General features: G+C 48.5%; 5 protein-coding genes across 5 annotated transcripts; 3 read left to right on the forward strand and 2 right to left on the reverse strand.

Annotated features, from left to right (window-relative positions):
* Nucleotides 1-2673: 2673 nt before the first annotated feature.
* On the forward strand, nt 2674-4029 carry GLAREA_02042 (uncharacterized protein; the record flags this gene model as incomplete). Its single annotated transcript, XM_008089258.1, has 3 exons — nt 2674-3077; nt 3252-3570; nt 3619-4029. The coding sequence occupies 3 exons, from the start codon at nt 2674-2676 to the stop codon at nt 4027-4029; spliced, it is 1134 nt and encodes a 377-aa protein (XP_008087449.1).
* A 1412-nt stretch (nt 4030-5441) lies between these two features.
* On the forward strand, nt 5442-7598 carry GLAREA_02043 (RING/U-box; the record flags this gene model as incomplete). The annotated part of the gene is made up of 4 exons (XM_008089259.1): nt 5442-5588; nt 5640-5759; nt 5807-5899; nt 5949-7598. 4 exons carry the CDS (start codon nt 5442-5444, stop codon nt 7596-7598), a joined length of 2010 nt encoding a protein of 669 aa, XP_008087450.1.
* An 807-nt stretch (nt 7599-8405) lies between these two features.
* GLAREA_02044 (uncharacterized protein) lies at nt 8406-9051 on the reverse strand (the record flags this gene model as incomplete). Its single annotated transcript, XM_008089260.1, has 3 exons — nt 8406-8665; nt 8728-8863; nt 8914-9051. 3 exons carry the CDS (start codon nt 9049-9051, stop codon nt 8406-8408), a joined length of 534 nt encoding a protein of 177 aa, XP_008087451.1.
* Nucleotides 9052-9389: 338 nt separating this feature from the next.
* Nucleotides 9390-10791, forward strand: GLAREA_02045 (Terpenoid cyclase/Protein prenyltransferase; the record flags this gene model as incomplete). Its single annotated transcript, XM_008089261.1, has 4 exons — nt 9390-9986; nt 10036-10081; nt 10130-10470; nt 10537-10791. The coding sequence occupies 4 exons, from the start codon at nt 9390-9392 to the stop codon at nt 10789-10791; spliced, it is 1239 nt and encodes a 412-aa protein (XP_008087452.1).
* A 797-nt stretch (nt 10792-11588) lies between these two features.
* Nucleotides 11589-13919, reverse strand: GLAREA_02046 (SIS; the record flags this gene model as incomplete). The annotated part of the gene is made up of 5 exons (XM_008089262.1): nt 11589-11809; nt 11859-13435; nt 13487-13774; nt 13829-13843; nt 13915-13919. 5 exons carry the CDS (start codon nt 13917-13919, stop codon nt 11589-11591), a joined length of 2106 nt encoding a protein of 701 aa, XP_008087453.1.
* Nucleotides 13920-14340: the final 421 nt, after the last annotated feature.

A 14340-nucleotide genomic window follows, 5' to 3' on the forward strand; every position in this document is an offset into this window, starting at 1 on the left:
ATTCGAGATAAGGACAATCCGGGAGATTTATGATAAACAGGAAACGAGATGGGACATAAACATACTGAAAGTAATCGGTGCACATATCCCGATCGCCACCATTCCGATGTAGACATTTCAAGCTCCTGTCCGCAGCCTCCTGACACGGATCGAAAAACTTGGAGAATGATTTGCTGTAAATAGCACGTCAACGAAAGTCCTCTTTACAAAGAATATATGTCAATGCCTGCTCACCCCTCAAACTTCTCACTGGTCTTCTCATCCCAGATCTCCTGGTCTTTTGAACCCTCGGGTTTTGACGCCATTCCGCTGGCCGAGAAGTAGAAGGCAGTGGATAGAGTTCAGCCTCGAGTGTTGGATGTGCTTGGTTTGCGTATCACAAAGAATCACGCTAGTGGTTGTTATTTGTGCCAAATTCGGTACGGGGAAGACAGGTTCACTCAATTCATGGATGATGGATGCAGGTGTCTGGTCGAGCAGGGTCGGCTTATCAAACGAGATGCCGACAGGGGCACGAGCTCCCTTATCGATAAAGCAACAACTACATGCCATGAGATCTATGGGAATAAAATTCAAGTTGTTTTGAAACGATGAGGTCGAGAGACCTTACTTAATGATTGGTTTGGGTTCTATTGGATTACAGTTCACAAAAGTGAATCCTTCCACTGATGGTTTGAAGGGAGGGTCTACGACTGGTCACAACCCCAATCTGTAACTGCCAAGTTTGCTTCCTCGCATCTATGTAGTGTTTGCTAGCTTCCTCAACGTCTATCCAGTACCTAGATATCTATCAGGGACTGCGCGAAAATAGATGGAAATCGGGGACTTTGGTCCCAAGCCTTCCGCTCGGACTACGACGTTGATGCAGGTATGCACATGACATGTGAGCGACCCAACGCCCAATATAGGAGCAGCCCAACGCCAATAGATCGTAATGGTCTGACAGTCATGTAAGAGCCACAGCACATGAGCTGGCCTCGTCCATCATCGGACGTTACAAGCTGGCTACGATTGAGCAAATGCTACGTCCGGTTGCGGCGAAGTGTGTTAGTGAACGACCACTCTCAGATGGAGAGAATCACAAGCTTGTCGCAGTATCAATCAACGTATCCATCGATGAAGTGGAGGCTGGATTGGTTGATCGTTTTACTGTTCCAAATCGGGTCATCAGATCCAGAGCGCCAGAGCAGCTCAGCAACTCAGTCATTCCTAGCGCTCCTGAACGCAACAGAACATTAGCGCTCCACACCTAAACTGCTTCCTCCACTCTTGCTGTTGCGTGTCTCCACAATCGGCGCCTGATATGTGTGTGTTTGGTAATGTGTACTCCAGCTCCTCGTGGTGAACTCCAATATGCCAATGTGATGACGCTGTCAGGGATGGGAAAAGATAGAGATGGGAGGAGCTGTGGCTAAATATGCTCCGGAACCAGCGTCCTGATTGGATGGACATATAAACAAGCGTATAGCTACTCATTATATCACTTGATTCCACATGTTGCTCATGTTCTGGCACCATCCGTTTCGAGAAACAACTTCCATTCAACGATCCGAGTAGGAAATCTGCTGCAGCAATCCACTTTCCGGCTTACCCTCACTCAGCTTACCCAACATCCACACCGCGAGTGTTCCTTTACGCTCCAGCCACAAAGACAGTTCAAGGAATCGCAGTTTCCTACGATAAGGTTGCTTGGAGAGGAGCAGATGTGCGGCAACTATCGTGAGACTCCCGGTCGATAATTCTTCTAGCTCTTGCAGAGTATGAGAACGGCAAAAAGAGGGACGGAGAAAAGTGTGGAGGAGTGAACCAGGGACACTGGATGGAAGCTTCAAGGACGTGCAACAATCACGGTTGATCAACCGGTAGCGCATTACCTAGTTAGATTGGTCTGTCGACGTGAGGCACCGGAACTTAAGTGAGCAGTAGGAAATAGTGTGGAGGGAGCCGTTGACGCCGCATCAGATATAAAAATAGAGGAAATAGCAACCAACACAACCGACGTGTATTACTGTACTAACAGCGACCGAGTAGAACCGCAACAGTATCCCATACTCCCCAAACGTCATAAGGAACAACATCGTCAACGATTCTTCAACATTCCCCCATCATACATACATTTAAACTCCAGTACTCCGAAATAAGAAGAAGAAGAAGAGTGAAACAATCGTAAGTTATTCAATGGTCTGATATCAACTTTATCCAATGATGCAGACGAGCGATGCGAACATTGTGAGATTGTTGCGAACGTCATGAAATTGATGCGAACGTCATGTAGTGAATAGTCACCTTACTCAAAGATGACCTTCACCTCACTTTCCTGTCTAAGCGAGGCCGATAGAAAAATCTGAATCCAACACAGAAGCCATGTTCAGAATTTTTCTGTCTGCCTCGCGGTCGTACAATTTTTTGCAACAACATTTCGTTCTATATACAACATTCCAGACGTTCAACAAGATTTAGAAATAGAAGTAGGCCAGAAAGACCTGCCATTGGCATTAGAATTCCTTTTCCTCTCGTTGTTTCATTCTATTATACATCAGCAAAGGAGATCTTTGAGATTGCTGCGAACAAAATGTGATAGTGGAGATTACCTGCTCCTTCCAAACTTTGAAGGAACATTCTCTGACTGATAATAGGCATCGGGAAAATCCAGTATCATCAACTGAGTGCATGATGGCTACACCAGACGTTTTCGGCCCTGCGACACCAGAGAGATTTTACTCCAAAACCATCAACTCTCCTAGGCTCAATCCCTCCTCAAAACAGACGCAAGAAAGTCTCAAGCGCTCCTTCGCAAGATACCTGGCTTCTGATCATGGCTCCTCAGCTGTTGGCAAGCTTTTCAACCCACACAAACATCTCGACTTCGAGCCACCAAAGTTCGTCCACACCATGGAAGACATTGGGTATCCTTCGAACAATGGTGTCTCGCCGAACGCAGTCTCCGAACCATTCCGTCTTTTCAGCGAGGAGGCTGTAGACATTATGAGAAGCGAAGTTCTTAACAAAGAAGTCCAAGAAAATTACAGTTATACATCAGACATTGCTCCAAAACAATTGCGGGGATATGCTCCAAAGTAGGTCGCTTTTTCTGTCACACGCTCACTGTGGAAGAGAAGGGTGTTGGTCGGGACATAGTCCACTACCTAGTCACAATAGACTATCTTGTGTCTAGGAAGAAGCCTACACCAGACTGACACCTTTCTCGCGCACCATAATACACGAGCGAATGAGAAGCTAACAAGCAGAAGGCATGGAAAGTTCATATTTGAGGCTTGGAAGCACCCCGAGACACTCTCAATCATATCCAAGATTGCTGGAGTCGATCTCGTTCCGGTCATGGATTACGAGATTGGTCACATTAATCTGTCGATCCCTGGGGAGAAGAAAAAGTATGACAGCAAAACGATGATCTCTGAAGAGGATGACGAACCAATTGTTGGCTGGCACAGAGACAGCTATCCTTTCGTCTGTGTCTTGATGATGAGCGACACTACAGGAATGGTTGGAGGAGAGACTGCCCTGCGAACTGGCACTGGTGAGATCAAGAAAGTCCGGGGCCCTCAAAAGGTACGCTGATCACCCTCAAGCTTCTTGACCGAGAACTGATAATGTTAGGGCTGTGCTGTCGTTCTCCAAGGAAGATATATCGATCACCAAGCACTTCGTGCATATGGTGGCCAGGAACGAATCACTATGGTCACCTCGTTCCGTCCTCGTTCCCCCAGAGTTCGCGATGACACCGTTCTGACAACAGTTCGACCCATCTCGAATCTCTCCGACCTCTACGGGCAGACTGTTGAATACCAGCTCGAGAACGCTGAGGCTCGCATTCGTCAAATGTTGAGGGACATCCGAGACTCCATGAAAGCTGGTGCTACGGATGTCGGCGCCATCAAAGAATTTCTTGACTTTGAGGTCAAGACATTGAGTCATCTTAACAACGAAATTGTTGAAGAATCCGCAGTTCAGAAGGGACATTTAGCAGAAGTGTGTGCCGATGCCGCCAAACGCAAGAGGCTTCAATAAATGGCTTGTGCGAACAAGACTTTCTCAGCACCAACGACACAGAGCCGGGAGTTGCAAGGGCTTTTGTGAAATGCCGGGGGGGGGGGGGGTTTGAAGTTGTGCTTTGTCGTTTGTACTCATTGAATTTGACGCGTTTGAGCATGTCGCAGTGGGTTCCATGGTCGCTTTGAAAGACTGAATTGATGCGTGGGGGAGATGCTTTAGACTGTTGAAGTTGCTTTTGGCGAACGCCTTGATATTAGATTGTTGGTCGCTAGCAAGGGCGGTTTCACATCGGAGCACTTTGTGATGGTGAGATAGTCATAGCAACCAATAATGAATTTGATTCTTCTGCACCGCAGACTCATCAATGGCCTTGTAAGCGTGGCCCATCTACACTGCGAAAGATGATGTATTTGGCGGTTGACCGCACACAGTGTGAGGAGAAAGGCGGCATCTGATATTTACATCGGAAATATATCGACCCTTGAGATGGGGGTGGTGTCATCCGTAGGTGCAGATTGCGCAATTGAAGCGATTCTAGTCATTGGCCGGCCATGTCGAGCTCAAGTTGAGCTTTCTCCAGTTGAGGTGTTTCGGTACTCGTACTCCCACCACATAACGCGGGCTGGCATATTCGACATACCATGCCCTCAGAGTCCAATCCAGGGACGGCGGAGCTCAAAGCACATGTCTCCAAGTTCAATTGAAGGTTGTGGGAGCTTGGCAAGAGTCGACCCAGCAGGAGGAATTGCCCAGGTGGTTGAAGGTCGTGGTGGTTCGACGGTTCTTTGCAGCCGGCACTAGCATGACTGCCCAATATGATCACGTGTGCGGTCATGCAGTAGAAGCAGCGTCCCAAGCCCAAGCCCTAGGACTAGAAAGCATCTACTCGAGTACCTTGGGCTGGCTCATTACGTTGAACGAGTCTTCATCATTCCTTGGTTTCATGGGAGAAAGTCTGAGATCTACCAAACCATGCACTCCAATAGCAATGAAAAATAGAATGCGTGAACTGCTGGAAAATAAGATGTAGCGGATTCGTTAAGAGAGTCTGGACCACCGTAGCGCCGCCGTTTGACTGGCCTTTGTTCTCCGAGGCGCGAAAGCCTTACAGTACAAGTGAGAGGGGGACGAGTTAGGCGCGACTCTCTTCATCATAGCTACTCGTCGGTCCGGCTAGCAACCGTTATTCTCCTTCACTTCAACTGCTTCTGCTTCTGCTTCTACTTCCTCTTCCTCCACCCCCGACACGACATTGTGCATCCCCCGCGCAACCAATCTTGGAAAGCAGAAGGCTTGCGAGAAATCGAGCCCATCAGGCGGGTGTCGTCATACGGCCAGTCCGTTCGAGGGCGCTGTTGTCGCCCCACGTTTTACAGAGTTTCCCTCCTCGCGACCACGCACGCACGCAACATCCACCTTCTCACAACATGAATCCTCCCGCTGTCAAAGCAGATCTGTCAGACAGACCAGGAAGAAGGGCTCCCTCCGAGCAGTCCGCGACTTTCAGCAGTCGAGAAGCTACACCAGTGTCGTCACTTTCGGCAAGACCTAAGGGAACAAGGGACACGGCAGAGGTGAGTGCTCAATCTTGGAAATGCGGAGCATACACTGACATGGTGTGCCAGCTTAATTCTCTCTTTGAAGCAGACCTCACAAGTATAAAATCCTTATGTACCTGTTCAATCTGCGATCAACTACTTTACGAGCCCTGGACATTGGGATGCGGCCACACATACTGCTATTCTGTAAGACACCGCAGCGCTCGCTGTGGCTTACCGTGCTGATGAGACAGTGTTTATGTAGCTGGTTCATACCCAACAGGAGGAAGAAGACATGCCCCGAGTGTCGGACAAAGGTCAAAAATATACCAGCTCCTTCATTTCTTGTAAGCTTATATTTCTGGTAACATGGAATGCGTCCTGACATATGCACAGGTGAAGCAGCTGGTCGAGGTCTTTACGAAACGGACAGAGCTCTTACCGTCGGATGAAAGTGTCGATCAACACACAAAACGTCGCGCGGAAGAAATTGCAGAGGTAGAAAAGGACAAGAATGGTCCAGATGGACTTTTCAAAGGAACATTTCCGAGCCGTAGTGCAGAATTGTATCGTGACGAGGTGGATGGTGGGGTCATGCGCTGCCGGGAATGTGGGTTCGAACATGAAGGGGGCCCTGAATGCATAAACTGTGGTGCAGACATAGACGACGATGGTTATGCTTTTAGCGATCTTGACGAGGACGCTGAGTTTGATGGTCTGGATGCTCTGTCCCTCGACATGGACGATGAAATCGATATGGACTTAGTGGAGCATAGCCTCTACGGCGTTAATCATCCATACGCTGGCTGGCGGCACCCTGATCCCCTACGCCATATCGACTTAAGCCACGACCTGGATGACGATTCCGATTCGGAGAATAGCGAGGACGCTGGGTCATTGGAAGATTTCGTCGAAGACGATGAGGATGACGAGCCCATAAGAAGACCTGGGAGATCTACCGCACGTTCTAACCAGTCCGCCCCGATCCAAATATCGGATGACGAGTCAGATGAGGGTGGTGAAGTTTCGAGTCGTATTCCTAGAAACAGAGGTCGAGCCTTCAGACCCTCAATTTCGTCTTCGCCGTCGGTGGCCTCCAACACTGACGGTGCGGCGGATGTTAGTGATACAAACAGTGAGGCAGATCGGTTACGACGCTCTGGCTGGAGCCCATTGGACCAGGGACCTGATAGTGATGTGGAGGAGCAGTTTCAATTCCGGAGCGGCTACGAATATACTGAGGATGATCAGAACTCGGAAGACAATAGCGATACAGAAACCATTGGAGGAAATGGCCCTTCTGATGAGGAGACCGATGCGTCCCGTGACAGCCTGTCACCAACACCGACCTATGGTGGCCGGGACGGTTATCCGCCTTATATTCCGCATGAAAATATACCAACAGCAAATGGCTACTCGAGTGCGAGCGAACCCAGTGAAGCTGATGATGAGTCCGAGTCAGGATACATGTATGATCGAGACGGTGATACAGAAATGTCACTTTCGCCTAGACTAAACCGTAACCGCAGTGAAACGCCTGGAGACGATGAGCCGCATTCAGCAAACGAATATCCGTCATCACGATCGACTCGCAGCATGAGCCGAAATGCTTACGAAAACTCACTAGAAACTAACGACCGCACCACAGAAGATCTGGGCGTCGCGAACGAGGTCCTGGATTTGAACGATGATTCTGACACACCAATACGTCCTGTTCGGCGGCGTCGAGCAATGAACCGTCAACAATCACCAAATGAAAGAGCTCGGCAGTATGATCCTAGGATCAGTATGATATTTGCAGAGCATCAGCAAAGCTTACGATCGGACTCAGAACAAACAGATCTGGATGAGCTCGATAACGAGATTCGAAGATTCGAACCTGGCCCAAGAAATAGAAGAATGACAGCGTACCGACATATGCCACCACGTCGAAATGATCCTCTAAGAATAACACGCTCTCCTTCTGCTACCAGGGTTATTGCCTCATCTAGCAGAGTTTCTAGGCCTCCTCGAAACTATTCATTTAATCGAGGCCAGGCGGCATAAAACTTTTCATTTTTGTGTACGAAGTAGAGTTGAAAATTGGTGGTCTCTAGGGGGGTTTCTTTTTTGCATGGATTCTCTATATATCGACGGCGTTCAAATAGGGCAATACCAAGGCTTAAATTGCCATGTTGGCGTTTTACTTTGGCGTAGTTCACGGAGGATAAAAAGTCTTTGGAGACTTGACGTTTAGTTGATTGACTTGATACAAAACAGTGGTCTGAGTTTAAAAGATTGAGGATAAATTTTTAGCTTGAGAGCCTCAGTATAAATGTACGTAGGATCCGAATATCTTCGGCTTCTTCGAGGTCGGAAACGGGATATCAGCTAGGCATGTACTCAATTCGAAATTTAAACAGTATTTCACAATACTCTGCGTCTCCTGAAAGCATGCTTATATCTTGAGTCTTTATCTTAAAGAGTATTGTAGTATGATGTCGGTAATGATTGTCAAGTCTCTCTATGCCCCTTCTTCGCCTCTTCTCTTTCTGTATAAACACTGCTGGGTACCATGCCCATGACATAGTAGCTTTGTCGCAACGAATTCCGCCACGCTGGTTCGTGTTCAGGCTGTACAGATGGCCCCGCGAAGGTAAAAGTGGAAGGACTGAGATATGCCCTTAACTCCTTAAGGATAGATAGTAGAACTTTGCTCTAAGCATCAGGTCATTACCCTCGCGGCCAACTTGTCCCCTTCAATTCTGAAGTTAGATCTGTCTTCCGCAAGATCCATATACATTAAGAATAAACTCCTGCAGTAACCATCGCAAATCCTTATTAAATTCCCCCATCTCTTAATCATAAATCCCATCAATGTCCTAACTTCTCCTCCTCCTCCGCCCTCTGCATCTGGATCTTCATCGCCCACTCCCTCCTCTCCTCCCGCAACGTAACCCAGATCCAGAACCACGCCGCCGTCTCCACAAACGCCCAGGTGAAGAAGATCCGGTTCTTGAGCCCTTCGCCCCATACGCTGGGGATGTACGAGGATGTACCGTAGATGGGTGATTTGGCGGAGAAGAAATAGGAGTAGAGCGTTAGGAGGAGGAGGACGCCGAGGCGGGCGGGCGCTGGGAGGGGTGTTAGTGGAAAGGGGGATGAAGGGAAGGGGAGGGGAGGGGATAGGATGTACCTTGAGCACCCCAGTAGAATACGAATACTTCTTCGCGCGAGGAACAGGCTGTTAGGTCGCTTATGCCGAGGAAGAGGAAGAGGGCTGCGAGGAAGGCTAGCGTTGGGGATGGGACTTCGAAGGAGCGCGCATGTGGCTGTTTACTTTGTTAGTCTGGTATATAAAACGGGAAAGAGAGTTCCGTACCATGTTCATAGCCTCTCCTATGATGAAAACCATGGCTTGATCTGCAATCGCATCTGGGTTTGTGAGGAAGAAATAGGCGAGGGTTAGGTGGAAGAGGGAGAGGGAGGTGATGATCGTCATGGCGGATATTAACGCCATGATGGCGGTGGGCTGTGGTCGCGGAGTGTGTATATATTTTATATGATGTTGGGAAATAGAGAGAAAGACGGAAAGGCGCTGGAGAGCGTATTGTACAGGTGTTTGGGATGTTGTATGCCACGCCAGTCGTCACGAGAGCGACGATAAATCTATGGAAGCTTTGGCACGAGAAGCGCCAGGGGTAAAAGCTTAATTCATATAGGCGTAAGTATAATCCGGTTCCGAGCAAGGATCTGAGTCGGCATTCAGAAGATCTGCAATTGGTTTGAGAAATCCAAGTCCATCAACTTCACACAAAACAAACGATATCCTTCAACAACGATAATCGTATACTAACCATGGCAGACCCTCCAGAAGATACCCACCTCGACATCCCCCAACACATCAAATACTGGAAACGCTGTCTCCTCACCCTCCTCCCGACCCAATACACCACGACTGATTCCTCACGCATGACGCTCGCCTTCTTCATCCTCTCCGCCCTCGACCTCCTCAACGCAGGCGCCGACACCTTCCCCCCCGCCCAACGCACATCCATCCGTGACTGGATACTCAAATGCCAGCACCCGCACGGCGGCTTCTGCGGGAGTCCGAACCATCGGTATCCAGACGCGTATTATGAAGGTGGGGAGAGTATGGATCCAGCGAACTTGCCGGCTACGTATTTTGCGCTTCTGGCGTTGAGTTTTGTGGGGGGGCTGGAGAGTGTGAATAGAGGGGCGTGTTTGGCGTGGTTGAGGAGGTTGCAGAGGAGGGATGGGAGTTTTGGGGAACTGGTTACGGGGGAGGGGAAGGTGGAGGGGGGGTATGATATGCGGTATTGTTATGTGCTTGCCAATGTGCGGTGGATGTTGAGAGGGGATATGGAGGGTCCTGTTGGAGGGATTGAGGATATAAATGTGGAATCGCTGGTGAGACATTTGAAGGCTGGTCAGGTAGGTCGAGAGTTCTGCGGATTATATGAATATACATTGATTTCTGTAGACTTATGATGGAGGTATCTCCGAGAGCTCCTCGCATGAAGCACATGGTAAGTATTGTGACTTTTGTGATTGAGGTGCCGTCTGACCATGTGAAGCTGGATATACATACTGTGCCATTGCCTCTCTCAAGATTCTAAATCGTCTTAATAATCCAGATACCGCAAAAGACAATGCTACTTCCTCTGGGCTCACAGATATATCAGCAACTATCAGATGGCTCATGTCAAGACAAATAGGATATATTCCAGACGAAGACTCCGACGACGACAATGACAGCCTCCCAGACCAAGACAACCGCAACACTCTCGCAGGAATCCACTCAGCACATGCCATCCCCGCTCTCTCAACTACCTCACCAGAATTCGTAGGCTTCAACGGCCGCTGCAACAAATCCGTCGACACATGCTACGCCTTCTGGGTAACAGCATCCCTCAACGTACCTCCTCCCTCCCCCTCCTCCCCTCCCTCTTTCTCACCCTCATCCCCTACTAACACCCCTCAGATGCTCAACCCCACCTACACCCCCCTAGTCAACACGCCTTCCATGCGGCGCTTCCTCTTCACGCAGACCCAACACCGGATCGGAGGATTTAGCAAACACCCCGGCGGTCCACCGGATATCTATCATTCGTATCTGGGACTGGCGGCGTTGGCTGTGATGAAGGAACCCGGGTTGAAGGAGCTGGATGCGGCGCTTTGTGTTAGTCGGGAGCAGAGGGCGAGGATTGAGGGGGTTAGGGGTGGGGGTGGGGGGTAGGTGTGGTGGGAGGGAAGATGTGAAAGTTGTGTTTTATATGTGCTTAGGATGTTTGATGGAGTTGGAGGGATTGGTGATAAGTTATGTTGCTTGCGTGATTCATTAATGGGCGGATAGTCTCGAAGGCCATTGGGACTAGTTCATGGAGTCTGCTGGCTGTAGGTTCTCTCCTATGAGAACTAGCTTAAACAACAGTGTGTTCGCTCCGCCCAGGTGTATCCTTCAAAGACAATAGTATGATATAGATCAAGGCACTGACAGGTTAAACGAATTCACATTTGAAGGAAAGTATTGAAGAAGACCTTCTTGACTTTTAGCTTGGTCTATAATTATTGTACCTTCGCTGGTCAAGGACGAATCCGAGCCTGACGAGTATGCCCTGTCATAGAATGGCAGAGGTGGATTGAACATACAATTAGTTTAGGCGAGTTCGTTGTCCGCTCCCCTCTGTCTAAGTTAGAACTCTTGAGTTTGATGTCAATGTCTGTAAGAACGAAGAGCAGATACCGTACAAATTTCAAGGATAAAGTCAGGCCAATCAAGTTAAATATCTTTCGATAACTAGCATACATTCCACAATGGGTAAAGCAAGACTATCTAAGAGGGGGAATTTAGTACATGAAACTAAATAGAGCATTTGTCCATAATTTCATGTTCCAGTCATTGCTCATCCATGTCAAAAAACGAGAATTCTTTTATCCCGCGGTATTGATTCCAATGAAAAGAGCGCCAATCCCAAAATCGTAAACCCAAAGCACCGCTAATAACCCAAACGATTTGCAGACAACACCGTCAATCTATTCGACGGTGACAGACTTGGCCAAGTTACGTGGGAAGTCAACGTTCAAACCTTCAGCAACGGCAAGCCAGTATGCCATAAGCTGGAGAGGGATGACGTTGAGGAGACCTTGTAAGCAATCGACGGTCTTTGGGATCTCGATCTTCTCGGCCTTTCCACCAGCAAACTCCTCATCATTAGGATTGCAGATGACAATTGGCTTTCCGCTACGCGCAATGACTAATTATTTGTTAGTGGCTGACTGTAGAATGGGTGCGGAAATACATACCTTGCTGATAAGCGTTCAAAGACTTGGCAAAGATCTCATCACGAGTGAGAATCATGATGATAGGAAGATCCTCGTCCACCAAAGCCAGAACACCATGCTTGAGCTCACCAGACATGACAGCTTCGCAGTGAAGATAGGAGATTTCCTTGATCTTCAAAGCACCCTCCAAGGCAGTGGAAAATTGGCTTCCTCTACCTAGGAGTAACAAACTCTTTTGGTGCTTGAATGTTCTCGCACAGAGCTCCTTGATAGGTTGATCAAGCTTCAAGATCTCCTTGATCTGATCGGAAATCTTACCAAGACCCTCCATAATGTCCTCTCGTCTCTTCTGCTTGGATGCTCTATCCTCGCTCAAAGACAAAGCAAACATGATCATGGCAATAAATTGGGATGTGTATGCCTTTGTAGATGCAACACCGATTTCGGGACCGGCGTTAACGTGTACACCACAGTGGGTGAGGAGTGAGATTGAAGAACCGACAACATTGACGATACCGACAGTCAAAGCACCGCGCTCCAAGCAGTATCTCAAGGCCATAAGCGAATCGGCAGTCTCACCGGACTGCGAGACAAAGACGCAAGTATCATCACGGAATACAGGGGCCTGTCTGTCAAGGAAATCGGAAGCCAACTCAACAGAGATAGGAATCTCAGTCAGTTCCTCAAACGCACCACGAACTGCCATGCAAGAGTGATAACTGGTTCCGCAAGCAATGAAGATAATTCTTCTGCAACGGCGGATGGTAGAAATATATGATCTTAATCCACCAAGAGTAACCTGCTTGTTCTCGATATCGAGACGACCTCTCATAGTGTTGACAACTGACTCAGGTTGCTCGAAAATCTCCTTTTGCATGAAGTGATCGAATTTGCCCTTCATGATTTCTTGGAGCTCAAGCTCAAGGGTCTGAATTGTTCGGACATTTGAGGAACCGTCGGCCTTTGTGAGTCTGTGGATGTTGAGAGAACCCTCATGGATGTGTGCAATATCGTCATCCTCCAGGTACATGACCTTCTTGGTGTGCTCAACAATAGCTGATGGATCCGAAGACAAGAAGAACTCAGTTGGCATTGGTGCTCCATCATCGGTCATGAAAGCTCTGGATTGCGAGCGGTGCAAGAGCGATTTGTCGGCTGGGGCAAGGAGGTTGCCAGCTGTGAGGAAGTTTCCAACGCTCGACTTCTTGATGGCGACATTCTGGGAAGCCTTCTCGGCAGGTAGTGGTCCATCCTCAGCGTATTCAACATCGACAAAGTCAACCTTCATGCGCTTCTCTGTTCGGACACCAATAACGAGTGGGGAACCCTTTCTGGCAGCAATAACTTCATGTGGATAGTGGACGGATTTCATCAAAAGACCGAATGCACCTTGCAACTCCTTAATGACAGCCTTGGCCAAATCAGTGAATCCGATTTCTGGGTGTTGGTCGTAGAGGTATTTGGCCAACTTGGCAATGCACTCAGTATCGGTTTCAGTCTCGAACTTGAATCCCTTGGCCGTCAACAGGGTCTTGAGCTCCTTGTAGTTGGTGATGATACCATTGTGGACGACCGAGAATTCCCAGGTTGGGTCGGATCTGCGAGTCTTTATTAGCACAGAACATTTTGCCAATTGCAGTGCATTTTACCTGTGTGGATGGCAGTTGAGGCGGGATGGGGGGCCGTGAGTCGCCCATCTGGTGTGTGCAATACCCGCGTGGGAATCGAAAATCTTGGTCAAATCTGGCTTTTCCTGCTCAATTAGAGCCTTCAATTTTGCGACCTTTCCAACTTCCTTGAAAGCGAAGACCTCGTTCTTCTTGTCACCATCGACTGCAAGACCAGCAGAGTCATAACCACGATATTCGAGACGGGACAGGCCGTTGACTAAAGTGTCGAGAATGTATTTTCTATCCTTCTCCACCAGGTAATTGATGCTGCACAGGATTAGTAATCTGGTAAGATGGTTCGCAGAAATCAGATTGACGTACTATCCGAAGATGCCACTGTTGCAGAAAGTTAGCTGTGTTCTGGGTCCTGTTGGTGTAGCTGACGGAGGGGTCTCTTGTTTACGTACCACATGTTGACGGCTTCCCAAGGGTGAGAAACGAGAGATTATGGGGTATACAATTGCTGTGGTTGGGTTCGAAACGAATGCAAGGACTGGCGTGCAGTTGTAATAACGAGAAGGTGGTAAATGGCAAAAAGGTAGGATGCGAATGGAAAGACTGGGAGGGGGTCGTGGGTGAATATATGGGAATAAAGCAAAGCTGTCGGGTTGGGTTGTGTTTTGTTTCAGACCGTACCGTGGCGGGGAACGCCACCAACCCTCAGGCCGTACCTTTGCTTTCTGCAGTCTGACCGAACCATCTGAAAGCAGCCGTTAAAAGACCCCTGCAAAGCCTCAATTTTGTATCTTTCGTACATTTGCTCTGCTGCTCCATGTCAGCGCATACCAGCTGGTTCCGCATTGGGCAATTTGGCAATATTCATGCTGTTGAGA

This window comes from Glarea lozoyensis (genome assembly GCF_000409485.1).
Source record: "Glarea lozoyensis ATCC 20868 chromosome Unknown GLAREA7, whole genome shotgun sequence".
Classification (NCBI taxonomy): Eukaryota; Fungi; Ascomycota; class Leotiomycetes; order Helotiales; family Helotiaceae; genus Glarea; species Glarea lozoyensis.